The sequence below is a fragment of the Meriones unguiculatus genome, chromosome 7 (assembly GCF_030254825.1).
Source record: "Meriones unguiculatus strain TT.TT164.6M chromosome 7, Bangor_MerUng_6.1, whole genome shotgun sequence".
In the NCBI taxonomy this organism is placed as follows: Eukaryota; Metazoa; Chordata; class Mammalia; order Rodentia; family Muridae; genus Meriones; species Meriones unguiculatus.
This window is the reverse complement of record NC_083355.1, coordinates 82,937,562-82,951,889: the sequence shown is the minus strand read 5'-3', so window position 1 is coordinate 82,951,889 and position 14,328 is coordinate 82,937,562. Positions and strand designations below refer to the sequence as shown.

The window sequence follows — 14,328 nt, the reverse complement described above, 5'->3', positions numbered from 1 at the left end:
ATATGTAAAATATGAGGCCTTGATGAAGAACAAATTCCCCAAGAAAACCAGCCTGCATCCTGGATGCAGTCTGTATTTAGGAGTTCAGGTAGAGAAAGAGATGACTACAAAAATATACGTGCTTCTTCTGTAAAACCAGCTACTAAAAGGTCAATGATTCAGTGAGAACATTTGCCACAGGAGTGAAAATAGATCACAGTTCAGAGAGCTTATGTAATTCATTAAGAAAATCCAGAAAGGCCCAGCCTGGGGGCTGCAAGCCCAGCCAAACAACAAGGAGAGGTAGAGGTCACCTGGTTACAGAGTAACTTCAAGGCTAGTCTGGTCAATGTAGTGAGATGCGTTCTTAATGCTAAAAAGTATGAAAAGGGCTGGGAATTTGTAGCAGGTGCCGGCCTAGGATGTTCAAGGCCATAGGTACAATCCCCAGTAACACACACATACATATGCACACACACACACACACACACACACACACACACAACTCCCCCCAAAAAAAAGGTAAACTCCAAATAAAACTCTGACATAAAAAGCGTATAATACAGTTACATATTTAATAAGCACATAAAAGATAATTTGATCTTCCATGTAAATAATGACTTCCAAGCTTTCAAGTTCTCGTAAGAAAGTTAATTGTACCTCAAGAGCAGGCTGGATGGGTGTGGTAAATCAGATACCAGTCTGGACACCAGCAAGCGCAGGCCACTTGGACTGGTTTTCGTGTAGCAGGACAGTGGAGATTTTATTTTTATAAAATTAGAACGTTCACTCCTAATTCTGACTTGTTTCTCTTTTTAATTATATACAAGTCACAAGTGAGCTCCCATCATAGAAAGGCATAGTGCGTGAGGAAAAGGGCCCTTTCTCCAGCCTACCCGCTCAGCTGTCACCTGATCACTGGACTTTTAAAGTATTTATGTGTCTGTGCCAGAAACTGAGTACAGTGCAGGGCCAAGCCACCCCGTAAGTTCTCTTTCTCTGCTCACAGACATTGTCCCGTGGATACAGAAGTATAAGCTATGAAAGCACAGCTCTGGTTTTAAAACACAAGCAGAGCGCCCATACCGTGTACAGGCCTTTACACTGAAAATGCATCTTCTGGCCAGGCCTGGTGGTGTACCCCATATTCCTTATTCTGATATTCCATATTCCTAAACTCCTGATCTGGGTGTAGTCAGGAGGGATCAGGAGTTCAGGCCTGTGAGGCCAGCCTGACTACATGAGTTCTGCCTCACCCAGCTCCCACATATTATATATATATGTATATATATATATATATGTATATATATATATATGATCATGATATAAAGATCATAAAATAGATACAGATCAGATATATTAAATTATACGTGCTATATTTTATATATAATTATATAAAATAGACATTATATAAATGTTATATTTATATAAATGCTATATAATATAACTAATATATAAATATAATATTTTATACAAAATATTATACACAATAATATAATAAATACATATGTTATTAAAGCATATATGAACTATATAAATATATCATAAAATATATTTAATATATTATCTATATTAAAATATAGAACATATATATTAAAGTACATTAATAAATATATTTTACTATGTTAAAATCATCTATGACCTACCATTTTGACAGGACAGAGTTTACTGAACACTCCAGTGACTGAAGTGATGACAACATGATTATATTCTTACTGTTTATAAGAAGGATCATTGCTATTGTTTTTTTTTTAATGTAAAATAATTTGAAATGGGGAAAAAAAATCATACTCTAAAGCCAGCAAGATGGCTCGGTGGATAAGGGTGCTGGCCACCATGCCTGATGATCTGAGTTTAATCCCCTGGACGCCGCGGTTTAAGAAGAGAACCAGTTCCTGCAGGTCACCCTCTGACCTCAACGTGCGCAATGTGACATGCCCCACCCCCCATGACGTAAATGAGTGTAGTTTTTTTTAACTTAAAATTATGCTTTAAAAATCTGTTTAATATTTGATACCTATTTCCTTTCTTTCGCTGAAACAGACTGCAGATTACCTAAATTTTCAAACAATGAAATTAGGAAAAAGGAAAAAAAAAAAGCAGATAAAGTCAGTTCTTTAAATGTTACATGTTACTTCGTAAGAATACTGTTTTCAAACTATTAAAGTTATCACTGTCACAAACAGAGAAGATATCACACGCTGAGCTATAGACCTTTCCAGCAATACAGATGTAGAAAACTACACAGGCGCTCCTTTATTCTGCCAGCTTCCCACCTTAGCACAACTATGGCACACTCCACTGGTGTCAGGGCTGTGCTTGAGCTCAGTAAAAATCCTCAGTTATCCTAGGTCATAGCCAGACACGCCTGCGCCTCATGGCCTCTCACCTGCATCAACTTCTTGAAAATGGGTGCAGAGAGGAGCTCAAACATGACAGTCACCTCTCCACCAGTGAGACAGGAAGAACTTTGAAGGTACAGCTTACGTAATTCTTGTCCCCACTGTGGTGAGCCACCAGAGACTCAGTGCCCTCATCAATCCCCATGCTACGGGCAGGAAAACCAGTCAAAACCTTGGCGTTCCAAGCACCTTCACTGAAGAGGAATCGGTGATTGGGATCCATGCCGTATTAAACTTCCTCAGGAAGGGAAATTAAAGGCAGGCTCCTTACTCTTTAATTTAATGTTGTTTATCTTAAAACTCAAGCCCACGTCAGGTTTCCAACCACGAATACGCCTTCTGGAACTTGATCACAGTCGTACCTGCAATGTGTCCACCTGCGAGCCATCTGCATCAGCTCCACGGCGATGGAGATCCAGGACGGATTTGGTTTCAGCCTCCCACGCTTTCACCTGTTTGATGAGCCTCTCAACCTCTTCGTTCACTTTCAATTGTCCAGCTGGCCTTCCCACAGCCTACAACACCCAAAACTATCACTCAAGAAGCTATCATTGCGATACGGAAACGTTGTTTAAAATCCTATCACGGTCTTAAAGAGTAGGAGTTTAACAGCAAGTTACAGAGTGCTTGCTTAATGACAGGGACAGAGAAACACATTAGGTACTCATTCCTAATGGATCAGAAATGTATTAGGTGTTCTGCCCCTGTGTGACCATCCCGGGCAAACATCCTGACACAGACTCAGACAGCAGAGCTAGCAGGCTCTGTGTTAGAGCTACTGTGATATGTTTGGTCTGCACACAAGTGCGCGTTTGTGATGTTAAGACCTGGTTTGGACACTGATCGTATGAAAGCATGCATCACTTTACAAATGAGGAGCTCGATCGTGCCTGCTATTTTAATTACATCCTCTCTGTCAGCCAGACGATATCATCTCATTTTATAAGGAACACTAATCTGAATAAACGTGTCTAAAACTCACAAACAAAGAGATGTAGCTGTTAACTAACAGGACTTATACAGTATCATCAAAAAAGAAATTCAGAGCCAGGCATGGCGTCACACACCTCTAATCCTAGCATTCAGTCGTCCAGCATTCAGAAATAGGATTGTAAGGTCGAGAGCAACCTGGGTTATATAGGAAAAAAGTAGGAATGGATACACTAGGTACGGCAATACATGTCTGTAATCCTAGCACTCGAGAGGCTAGGGCAAAAGGATTGCTGTGAGTTTGAGGTCAGCCTGGGCTACGCAGCAAGGCTCTGTCACACACATACATACACACATACATACATAGTTTTAAAATAATGAGGGAGGCTTAGACGAAATTTCATAACAGTCTCTCAATATTCTATAGGCTGATGTCGTATAGCTTCGCACAAGCCACAGCTTCAAAGTTGGTTTTGGCTAGGTGCGGTGGCACCTGCCTTTAATCCCAGAACGCAGGATCTCTCTGAGTTTGAGACTAGCCTGGACTGCTCAGTGAGTTCAAGGCTAGCCAGGGTTACACAGAGAGGACCTGGCCCAACACACACACATACACACACACACACACACACACACACAAGCATATATCTAAACATTTTAAGGGTATGGAGATTTGTATTTTAATGTATATCACATAAATTAGAATCCTTTTAGATTTTCTTTGATTACATTCTTTTTTTTTTTTTTCCATGCTGTGGTACAGACAAACCCTAGCCTCCTGCATGCCGGACAAGTCAAGGCATCATCGTGCTCTTTGTCCACCAGGCATTCTTTCTTCTTTTAAAAAAAAATTTTTTTAAATAACTTTTTATTTTCTGTGTGTCAGAATTTGCCCGTATGTATGTTTGTACACCTTGTGTGTGCTTGGTGCCTTCAAAAATCAGAAGAGAGTGTTGACCCCTTGGAACTGGGGTTACAGACAGTTGCGAACCATCAGGTGGTGCTGGGAACTGAGCCTGGATCCTCTGCATGCAAGAATAGCCAACACTCTTAACCCCGAAGCCATCTCTCCATCTCTCCACCCATTAGCTATTCTTATTACCGAGAAGATCAGCATTCCTCTGCCAGCTAGCTAAAGGCGGCCAAAATCACTTACATAAGGTGACCTGGCTGGTTTCGGGGTACGGCTGTGGGTGTTACGGCTACACACGTATGATTTTACTTTAGTTCGTGTTCCCTTTCCATAGTCTTACAATCTGTCCTCCAAGCTGCCCGTCGAAACAGGAATATTAGCTATACTTTCTTCCTTCCCACAGGAAGTAGGCAACACAAAAGAGATCTTGGTGAGCAGCCAAGCTTGCAAGTTGCCAGCTATGTCTAACCTGTGGCCCACGGGCCCCACGTGGCCAAAGAGAACTATGGGACGGCCCAAGACAAAATTGTAACATTACATTGTCTTGCCTTTTGGTGTTTGTTTGTTTGTGTAACTCCACTGCCATTTGCTTGAACATAAACTTTGTAGCTGCCAGCAGGTTGGACACACCTGGTGGAGAATTATCAAGCACTAGTCAGAAGTCCTCCAGGAAAAATAGAAACTTGATTGGCACCAGGCAGGAGTCTGCTATTATTGGCACAGAAGCACAGAGTGGACCCACTACAGTGTTTCCTTAATCAACAACAGTGCCAAGACTGTTATCTAGCAAGGCAGACACTTCCCATTGTCCCAACCGGCCCTCTCCTAAGAAAAAAGCAGCGAAGCTGTCTCATTCCTGTGTGCGTGTCCAAATTATACCCACCTTACCTTTATGTCCTCACCATGATTTTCACCAGGTTCTGCTGACATAGCTGATTCCATAGACAGAACTCTTCCAGAGCTGTCCCCAGGGGCCTGATTCTGAATTTTCATAAGTGGCGCTTTCAGTTCCTATTAAAATTAGATTTATAAGTTTCGTGCTCATGTTGCTATTTCTTTGATAAAATATATGTCAAAAATAGTAAGTATAAAAATAGTTAAATATACTTTTAAGGTATATAATTCATCATCAGTGTTGTGAAATGTGTATTAATGACGGGGGGGGGGGGAGGTGCACACTTGTAATCCCAGCAGGAGAACCAGGTGCACAAAGCTATTCTCAGCTTATATAGAGAGTTCATCACAAACACACAAAAATTGTCTACTAAACATATCTAAGAAAGCCAGGCAGAGTAGTGCAGCCTTTAATCCCAGGACTCAAGGAGGCAGAGGCAGGAGGATCGCTATGAGTTTGAGGCCAGACTGGTCTACAAAGGGAGTCCAGGACAGCCAAGGCTACACAGAGAAACCTTGTCTCTAAAACAACAACAAAAATCTAAAAAATTGTTATGAACAAGTAAAAGAGTAATTAAAAAATTTTTATTATAAATATTTTTAAAATATTTATATAAATGTTTATATAAATATTAAATTATTATAAATATTATGTTTTGTGTTTTATGATAAATATTAACATAAAGACAAATAATTAGACTCTTGATGAGCTTGGATTGGTAAAACACTGCTTATATTTTTGGTAAAGGAACTCAGGCATATATTAGAAAAGGCTCAAATATTAAAATTTTCTTCAATATGTAGGTGCCCAAAGAAATTAAAATGCCTACATAACTACAGTGGCCACACACAGCGGAAAGAGCCAAAGTGTGCATCACGTGATGGCTAAGCAACTAAGACCTGGCATATTCATACAACAGGCTTCTACTCTCCCATGAAAAGGAATGAAGTGCAGCTGCATAGCACATCTGAAGACTCATGAACCTATGAGCCTTCAAAGCTTTGTGCCAAGGGCACTAAGCCTCGCAAGGCAGCACATACAATTCTATTTGTAGGAAAAGCCCCAGACAGCAAATCTATAGACAAAGGAAGTGGACCGGTGGTCACCTGGGGCTGGGAGGATGGAGAAGAAACACTGACGGAAGCTATAGGTGCCGGTCATCTTCGTGAAACGATGACAGTGTTCCAAAACTGGCAGCCCAGCAAGAGTGGGGACCCGAGTTCAGGTCCCCAGCCCCCATAGGAAAGCCAAGTAGAGTGGTGGGCTTTTGCAGTCCCAGTGCTAAGGGGTGACAGACGGGGTTGGGGGGCTCGCTGCAAGCTAGGCTAGTCAGCTGATGAGCTCCAGTTCAGTGAGAGAGCTTGTCTCAAAAGTAATGTGGGCAACAGGTCACACCCACACACACACACGTACACCACACACACACCTACATGCATGAGGAAGTATGCACAGATACCACATACTCCAAAAAAAGACTGACTGTGTCGATGGCTGCACAACTGTGAATCTGTTAGTTGCCAATTTGCATTCATGACCGAACTGCAGACGTATGTGGGTTATAGGCCCAGAAAGCTGTTACCAGAAGCAAGAACTTACGAGTGGAGTTTTTGTGATGAACTTTCGCCACCTTTTATTCAGCCTTCTCAGTTCTTTGGAAACAGACGACCCAACTTCGCCACTGCTGACTTCAATGAGGAAACTCCCCGCCTCGTTTAGAGAAGTGTATTTCGCATTCCACTGGGAGAGGGTCTCAAAGGGAACCTACATAACATATAAAGCAACAGGAATGGTTTTGTATTTGTATTTCTAATTTCCATCCTACATCTCTCCCGAGGAGCATTCTCAGCAAGACTGAGTGTGAAGGCTTTTGCAGAGACACTGACTTCCTTCCCTCTTAGGGAACTTCCCAGCTCGTTGCCTCACACTGCTGCCTGGCAGGTGCCCAGTACTGATCCTGATCCTGGCCCCGGAGTCTTCAGAAGTGCCCGGTCGATCTGTCTAAGTGCCTGATGAACTAACAGAGTTTCCCAGACTCATTTGATCAACAGAGGCCATACCGCCTTGGTACTGATTTCAATAGAGAATATGTCCGCCTTGGGGCTGGTTTCAGTGAAAGCCATACTGCCTTGGTACTGGTTTCATTTAGTCCCAAGGCCAAGAATTATTTAAGTCATCTAGTCCAACAACTTAAAAGTGTCACAGTGTCTAAGTGACAGATGCTACCAAGCGACCTTCAAGACTAAACAGTCTCTTGCGAGATCCCTGGCAGCCCAGGGCATCTCAGCAGAGGTTTGAAGCTATATTATTTATGCAAATGTATGTGTCTATAAACAAACAATGTGAAGGAAATACTGACAATTACATTAGTAAAAAAACTAAGTTCTTCCCAAGACCTTGAAGGATTTTCTAGCAGATATATATTCACTCCTTTGTAGACACTTAACTTAGGAGTAAAAATGGGCCTCCAAACAAACAAAAATTTAAATCTAGCCGGGCATCGTAATGCATGCCTTAAATCCCAGAACTGGAGAGGCAGAGGCAGGTGAATCCTGAGGTCCAAAGCCAGCCTGGTCTACATAGCCAATCTCTAAAAATAAAACATAAAACCGGGACAGTGCCGTTGATTTCCAATACCTCTTTAATCTCTTCCTTCTTTGTCACCTCAAAAGACGCCTTCAGTAGAGGGAGGTCCTCCTCGTAAGCTGCCCAACACGCCAGGACTCTTTGCAGCATGGCCTTCGTGTCATGTATGCGCTCTCTGTACGTGTGAACGACCTTTCCCAACGTCCCACACTCCTCTTTAATACTCTCACATTCTCCAGCTACATCGGCAAAACAAAAAATACAGTCTTAAAAAACTTTTATTTAGAAGTAATACTAAGAAAACTATTTGCATGGTCTGATAAATGAGCATGTTCCCAAACGATCTGAAAAGCAAAAGAAAAAATTTCCAAGAAAAGCATACATTTTTTTAAAAAAAAAAGTTCATTTCTGGGCTGTGGAGAGATGGCTCAGAGGTGAGGAGCACTGACTGCTCTTCCAGAGGTTCTAAGTTCAATTCCCAGCAACCAAATAGTGGCTCACAACCATCTATGAAGAGATCTGTTGCCCTCTTCTGGCATGCAGGTGTACATGCAGATAGAGCGCTCATACACATTAAATAAATAAATAAAATAAATAAATAAATAGATAGATAGATAAATAAATAAATAAATAAATGGAAATCTTTTGGGAGAGAAAAGTTAATTTCCAAACCATTAAAGTAAAACAAATGTCATCTTGAAATGATGGCCATCCCATTAAAAAGCAACTGGATACTTTACCCAAACTCTTACACATTTCTTCACACTTTTGAAAAGAAGTATCAAGTTGAGTGAGGAACTTTTTCTCTTCAATAAATTCCTGCAAAGGAGAGGAATAAATAATGACGGTTTTACTTTTGAAAATGTACCAAGCAGCCCAGCTGCTGGTATATAATGTCACTAAGGGGCAGAATTGACAAAAATTTTTGAGTATGCTAAAATGCTAACACTGCAGTAGCAGAAATGAAAGAAGCAGCTCGTGAAGGGTGGCTACGACTTAGAAGTGAGTGTACGGTGACACAGAGCTGTCGCTGCAGAGTTAGCTTAGCATGGTCATGTGACTTCACATTGCTTTCTCTTGTTGGGAAAGGGGGAACCCATCACTCAGAGCAAATCCAGAATCTTCTACGTCACCTGCTTCAGTAACATAGTTTAGCTATATCAACTGCTTTTGTTTCAGGGGTTTTATTTATATTAATAAGTCTTCCTTAGCTACATTAGGTTACTTTTTCAGGAGCTATCCCCACCTGCCCAGAAATGGCTATGAAACTACTATTACCTAAGTCAGCTATGGAAAAACACGGAGCTAACTCAGAGCTGACTCTAAACTCACTGTTTACTATACGCTTGTTTTTGTTTTTATTTATTTATTTATTTATTTTTACCAGCAAACTACTGTGATTATTGAAATAGAAAAACATAAATCCAAAGCTGGGCATGGTGGCATACTACTGTAATCAGTTTGAGACCAACCTCGCCACATAAGACTTTATCTCAAAAATACAAATGAACACACAAAAGCCCCCCCAAAACAGAAAACTAGCTGGGCATGGGGGCCTATGCTTTTAATATCAGTACTCAGGGAGGCAGAAACTGACAGATTGCTGTGAGTTCAAGGCCAGCCTGTCTCTAAAAACAAAACTAAACAAAAAAAAAAAAAAAAAAAAAAACAACAACAACAAAGCCCCCAAAACTTCAGAAAAGGCAAACAATTATATATATCATTATTCTATATATGTTACATATAAACAAAACCTAGCCCAGTACAGAATGCTGCCTCCAATTTGGGAGCACACAGTATTTAAATAATGAATTATAAATATGTCCTCATCATTCTTTTCCATTTTCCTCTGAAACTTACAATTCTGGATTTTTCAAGACCCCTCACCTTCCATCCCCAAAAGGAAAGGAAAGGAAAAAAAAAAAAAAAAAAGGAAGGTTAAAAGCTAACAGTAACACGGGTGTTTTTGTGGTAATTCCATTTGCATTTCTGCATGGACACACCTATATTTAAACATGTTTTTCTCTAAGACATCTAGGCCATTTTCTATTCAAAGTTGGGCTAAGGGAAGTAAGATGGCTCCACAGTACACAAAGGCACTTGCCACCAAGCCTGAAGGTCAGAGTTCACTCGCTGGGACCCACATGACATAAGAAGAGAACTGATTCCCACAGTCTGTCATCTGACCTCCACATGCATCATGCAGCCTCAGCCACCAACAAATCAACATAATTTAAATTATCTTTTTTTTTTTAATAAAACTTGAGAGGCTAAGACCAAAGTTTTCAAAGAAAAGTTAACTGCTGAATGAAAGCATAAACCAAAGAAGAAAAATAAGCATGAAAAAAAAAATGTGAGTGAAAGAAAAGACTCGTAGTGGAGAAAAACACAAGACCACAGGAAGCCATAACCGCCTGACTCCATCTTGAACCCAGCAACCCTTGCTTTCTTACTTGACCACCACTGATGTTTTTCCTGCAGAAACACTGAAGCTAATGACCCCTAGCAACAAAAACCCAAGCCTAGATGAGAAGAATTCCAAAGCTAATCCAGAACAAGCGGAGCCGATGCCCAGGCCCAGACTGCAGCAGCTCACACGCCAGTCTTCCAGGAGGACTTCCACGGACTCCTTGTTCCCGTACGCCACGTTCCAAGTGTCCAACTTTGCCTTCGCTTCATCTAGCAGAGCAAGAACTGAGCACCTGGAGTCGTGAAACTCCAGCAGCGGGATGAATTTGCTACCCAAAATGTTGTTGATTCTGGAAAACAAGCAGGTTTTAGAATTGATGGAGTATCAAAAATCTGTTTGGCATTAAAAAAAAAAAAATACCGTGATTTAATTTTCCTTTTCAAGCACATGGAACCCAATGTATCCTCAATGAAGCACAATGTATCCTCAAGAGGGGGTGCGGGATATAGAGCAACCATTTCTCAGTTAAAAATGTAACAGAACACTCTCTGAAGAAATTACTCCCTTATTGAGAAATCCTGTAAGAATACCCTTAAGGAACAAAATATCTCAGAGTTTAAAACTGTCTATGTAATTTGATACAGCTACAATTTTTTAAAGCTTACACATGAAGACACTTTCATCATGAAGGACTAGCCTTTTCTTGTTATTGCAGTAAGCCACTTAAGAGTAAAGAGAAGAGAAAAGATGGTGTGGATGACCTCCAGTTAAATGACTTCTAGACTAATAACGTGTGTTTTTAAAGCTTTTATGTTGCTGATTGTTGATGGGGGGGGTGTATGCGTCTGTCTGTCTCTGTCTGTCTGTCTGTGTGGGTGCAGGTGTCTAAAGGGGCCGGAAGAAGGTGTTGGATTCCCCTGGAGCTAGAGTTGTAGATGGTTGTGAGAAACCCAACATAGGTTCCTGGGGAACTGAACCTGGGTCCTCTGTAGGAGCGGTGTTCTTGCTCACTCAGCCCTTATAAAAAAGATTTATTTTATTTACTCACGTCTACGTGTATCTTCATGAGTATATGTGCACACATGTGTGAGTATAGATGGCTATGCACAAAGGGGCCAGGAAAGAGACTTCGGTCCCACAGAGCTGCAGTTAGAGTACCTACGGGACCCCAGGGTTGTTACACAAGTACTGGGATCCAAACTGAGCATCATGACTGCATAACCAGGGTTCATAACTGATGAATCACCTCCCCGTCCCCTATTTTCACTCTGTAAAAATGCACTTATACCCCCTCGGCCTTGATCTAATGTCCTTGTGACTCACGGACAGGGAGACTGTCATGAGCCTAAGCAACCTCAGAAAGACGAGGCCCCCCATCACAGGAGTCTGCTGCTCAGTGCCACGGGATGTATGAGCATGTATGTCGCCATTGCAAAGCATGAAGGTGTGGTCATCAAGATGTAGAAGCAAATATGTCAGACATTATCTCAGAGTCTCTCCACGTCTGTGGTATGCTAGCAATGCTTTTGCTAAACGTGAGTAGGGAGGTTGTGAAATAGCACTGCTACGAACCGTCTTTTCATCTCCTCCAGTTTATCAGGTGGCACAACTGGCAGGCCATTCTCATCACCGTTTTCAAAGGCCGAAAGAATATTTGAGTGATAGTCAAAGCTGCCCATCAGGCTCTGAAAGAAAGTTAGCAACATGAAAATCAGATTTATCCGGTGCCGTGGAAGGAACGCCCATTAGGCCTGTGTTATATCTGTTTTGGAAAAAAAAAAAAAAGTCAAAAAGCCAGATGGACAGATAGCCTCTGCTGGCCTGGAACTCGCTAGGCACCTTACTTTGACTGCCCTCGGATCTTTGGTAATACTCCTGCCTCAGCCCCCAGAGTGCTATGATCCCAGGCATGAGCCACCCTGACTGGTTCTCGTCTCTTCCTTTCTAACCTAAGATCTTCATGAACCAGTAAAAGTTTTTACCTGGGACATTTTCCAAAGGAGCAGCATGCAGCGTCTCTGGCAAAGCCATTAGCAAAATATCTTGTTTTCCCCAAGCCTCTCCATCCCTCCAGAGAAACAACTCTCACAAACCAGATTTGCCCACACGTTTGCAGTGAGAACCCCATCGCCCTCATTTTCTTTGATGTTTGTCCTGGTTGGATGCCACAGCTGCTTTAGAACTGACTGGCTTCTACCTTTCCTGATTTCTGTCTTGAACAGCACGTGAGTCACGAACGTGAAAGCATCGCCACTCTGTTGGGGGTTGCTTTGTCACGGGGTCTCGCGTTGCCCAGCTGGCCTCAGGTTTACTCGACGGCCAAGATGACCCTGAACTCCGGATCTCCCGCCTCTACCTCCCAGGCACTGGGCTTACACCTAGCATCACCAAGCGCACTCAAGAAAGTCATCTCTGGATCCCAGGACAGGCAGCTACACCACCCTCGGCCACCAATGTATTTGCTCCTCTTCTCTCTAGAATACGATCTTCCTCAAGAACAGACCCTGAGAAAGGGTCAACGTCTCCATAAATCTCTTTTCTCACCTTGAACAAAGACATTTTCCCTCGGATCAGAGTCAAGGCCTCAGAGGAATTCTGAGAGGTGGGCAGCCCTTCCTCCACAAGCCCCTCCACATCCTTGAGCCAGGCTTCCGTCTCCTTGAGCGGTGAAGGCAACGTGTCATCCAGCTGGGCTTTCCACGCAGCAATCTGAAATAAGAGAGAGCCATCGTTCATGGGTGCTTACCCAGCTTATGTCTTCATTAACGTGTGTTCGGTTCGTGTGCTCCAGAAAGACAAGGCCAGTTTATTGAGGGGATTTTATCCATGGGCAAACTTCTTAGTTCTAAATTTTATTTTACTACTTGCAGGGGAGGAATACAGTTAGTTTTAAAGCTATTGGAAAAGAAGGCACAAGAGAAAGAAAGGTTTGGAGGAATCTCATATAAGTTGCATAAAGGAAATTGTCCTCTTAGCCATTTTATAAAAGTTCCGTTTCCAGAATGCCCTGGGCACTATTCACTGGTGGGGAAATTCCTTGAGTTGCACTAGTTCCTCAGATTTAGCAAATGGTTTGGGAAAGACACTACAAACATAAGCTCTCATTTCTGCTAGCCAAGCAGAGATCACACCAATGTTTCCTATGCAGGGCCTTGATGAGAAATCCTGACTTTGTGAGCCATGCAGTCAGTCTCTCTGTAAACACAGTGAAATCAGTGAATCCTACAATTAACTCTATTAATTCATTTAAAGAGTAATTGATGAGGGGCTTTAGAATTGGCTCTGTGGTTAAGACCTTATAAAGGACCCAAGCTGGATTTGTGGTACCGTACACAGCGGATCACAACTGTGTCCACAATTCAGGTTCCTGGAAACTTGACATCTATGAGAACCACACTTACACATATAAATAGATACACATATGCACAAAAACATACACATGCATGCAGTAAGAATAAATCTTTCATTTAAAATAGTTAATGGTGTTGAAGAGAGGGTTCAGTGGGCAATAGTACTTGGCCTACAGGCATGGGATCTAAGTTCAAGTCTCCAGAACCCACGCAAAAGGTCATGGCTACAAATGCCTATACCCCCTCTTCCCCACAGCACTGGAGGAGAGCACAGGCAAACCCCAAAAGCTCACTATCTCGCTAGCCAAACGAGCCAAAAAGGCAAGCTTACAGCTCAGCGAGAGACCCATAGGCAGGAAAGCAGAGAGCAACAGAAAAAGATGCCATTCTTTGGCCTCCAAACAGGCTCACACATCTGCCCACTCATGTGCACATACCACAAATACATACGGAGACATGCAGACGATCATTTCATTACCCATTTGAAATGAGTGACTCTTAAGATGTGTAAGTAAGATGTTAATAAAATTAACTTTTAAAAAATAAAAGCGAAATAAACACATTTAGAGATCAAGGAAAATGAAACTAGTCTGTTACTGTGATGTATGTTATCACTTAAGGTTTTTTTCCTTTGGGGGGAGGGAGATTAAGAAATGCTCAAAATCTATAGAAGAATGAAAAATGGTAAATATCCTTTTTCCTTTCTTGTTTTTTGATTGTTTTTAAGATAGGGTCATGTGCTGAAACTTGCTTAGTAGACCAGGCTGGCCTTGAACTCACAGGGCTTCACCTGTTTCCTGAGTGCTGGGATTAAAGGCCTGCACTACCATGCCCAGCTGGTAATGCTAAATATCTAGGTAAACATGAAA

The 14,328-nt window shown here is 41.9% G+C and overlaps 1 protein-coding gene across 3 annotated transcripts in view; it reads right to left on the bottom strand.

Annotated features, from left to right (window-relative positions):
• Syne2 (spectrin repeat containing nuclear envelope protein 2) overlaps positions 1–14,328 on the bottom strand; it is a 302,588-nt gene that overhangs the window by 199,849 nt on the left and 88,411 nt on the right. For all 3 annotated transcript variants that reach the window (XM_060387664.1, XM_060387667.1, XM_060387666.1), the window contains exons 12-19: positions 12,654–12,818; positions 11,682–11,794; positions 10,296–10,458; positions 8,440–8,518; positions 7,751–7,938; positions 6,713–6,877; positions 5,110–5,232; positions 2,744–2,896 (exon numbers count right to left, since the gene is read on the bottom strand). In XM_060387664.1, coding sequence (XP_060243647.1) covers positions 2,744–2,896; positions 5,110–5,232; positions 6,713–6,877; positions 7,751–7,938; positions 8,440–8,518; positions 10,296–10,458; positions 11,682–11,794; positions 12,654–12,818 — 1,149 coding nt within the window. The remainder of the gene's footprint in view (positions 1–2,743; positions 2,897–5,109; positions 5,233–6,712; positions 6,878–7,750; positions 7,939–8,439; positions 8,519–10,295; positions 10,459–11,681; positions 11,795–12,653; positions 12,819–14,328) is intronic.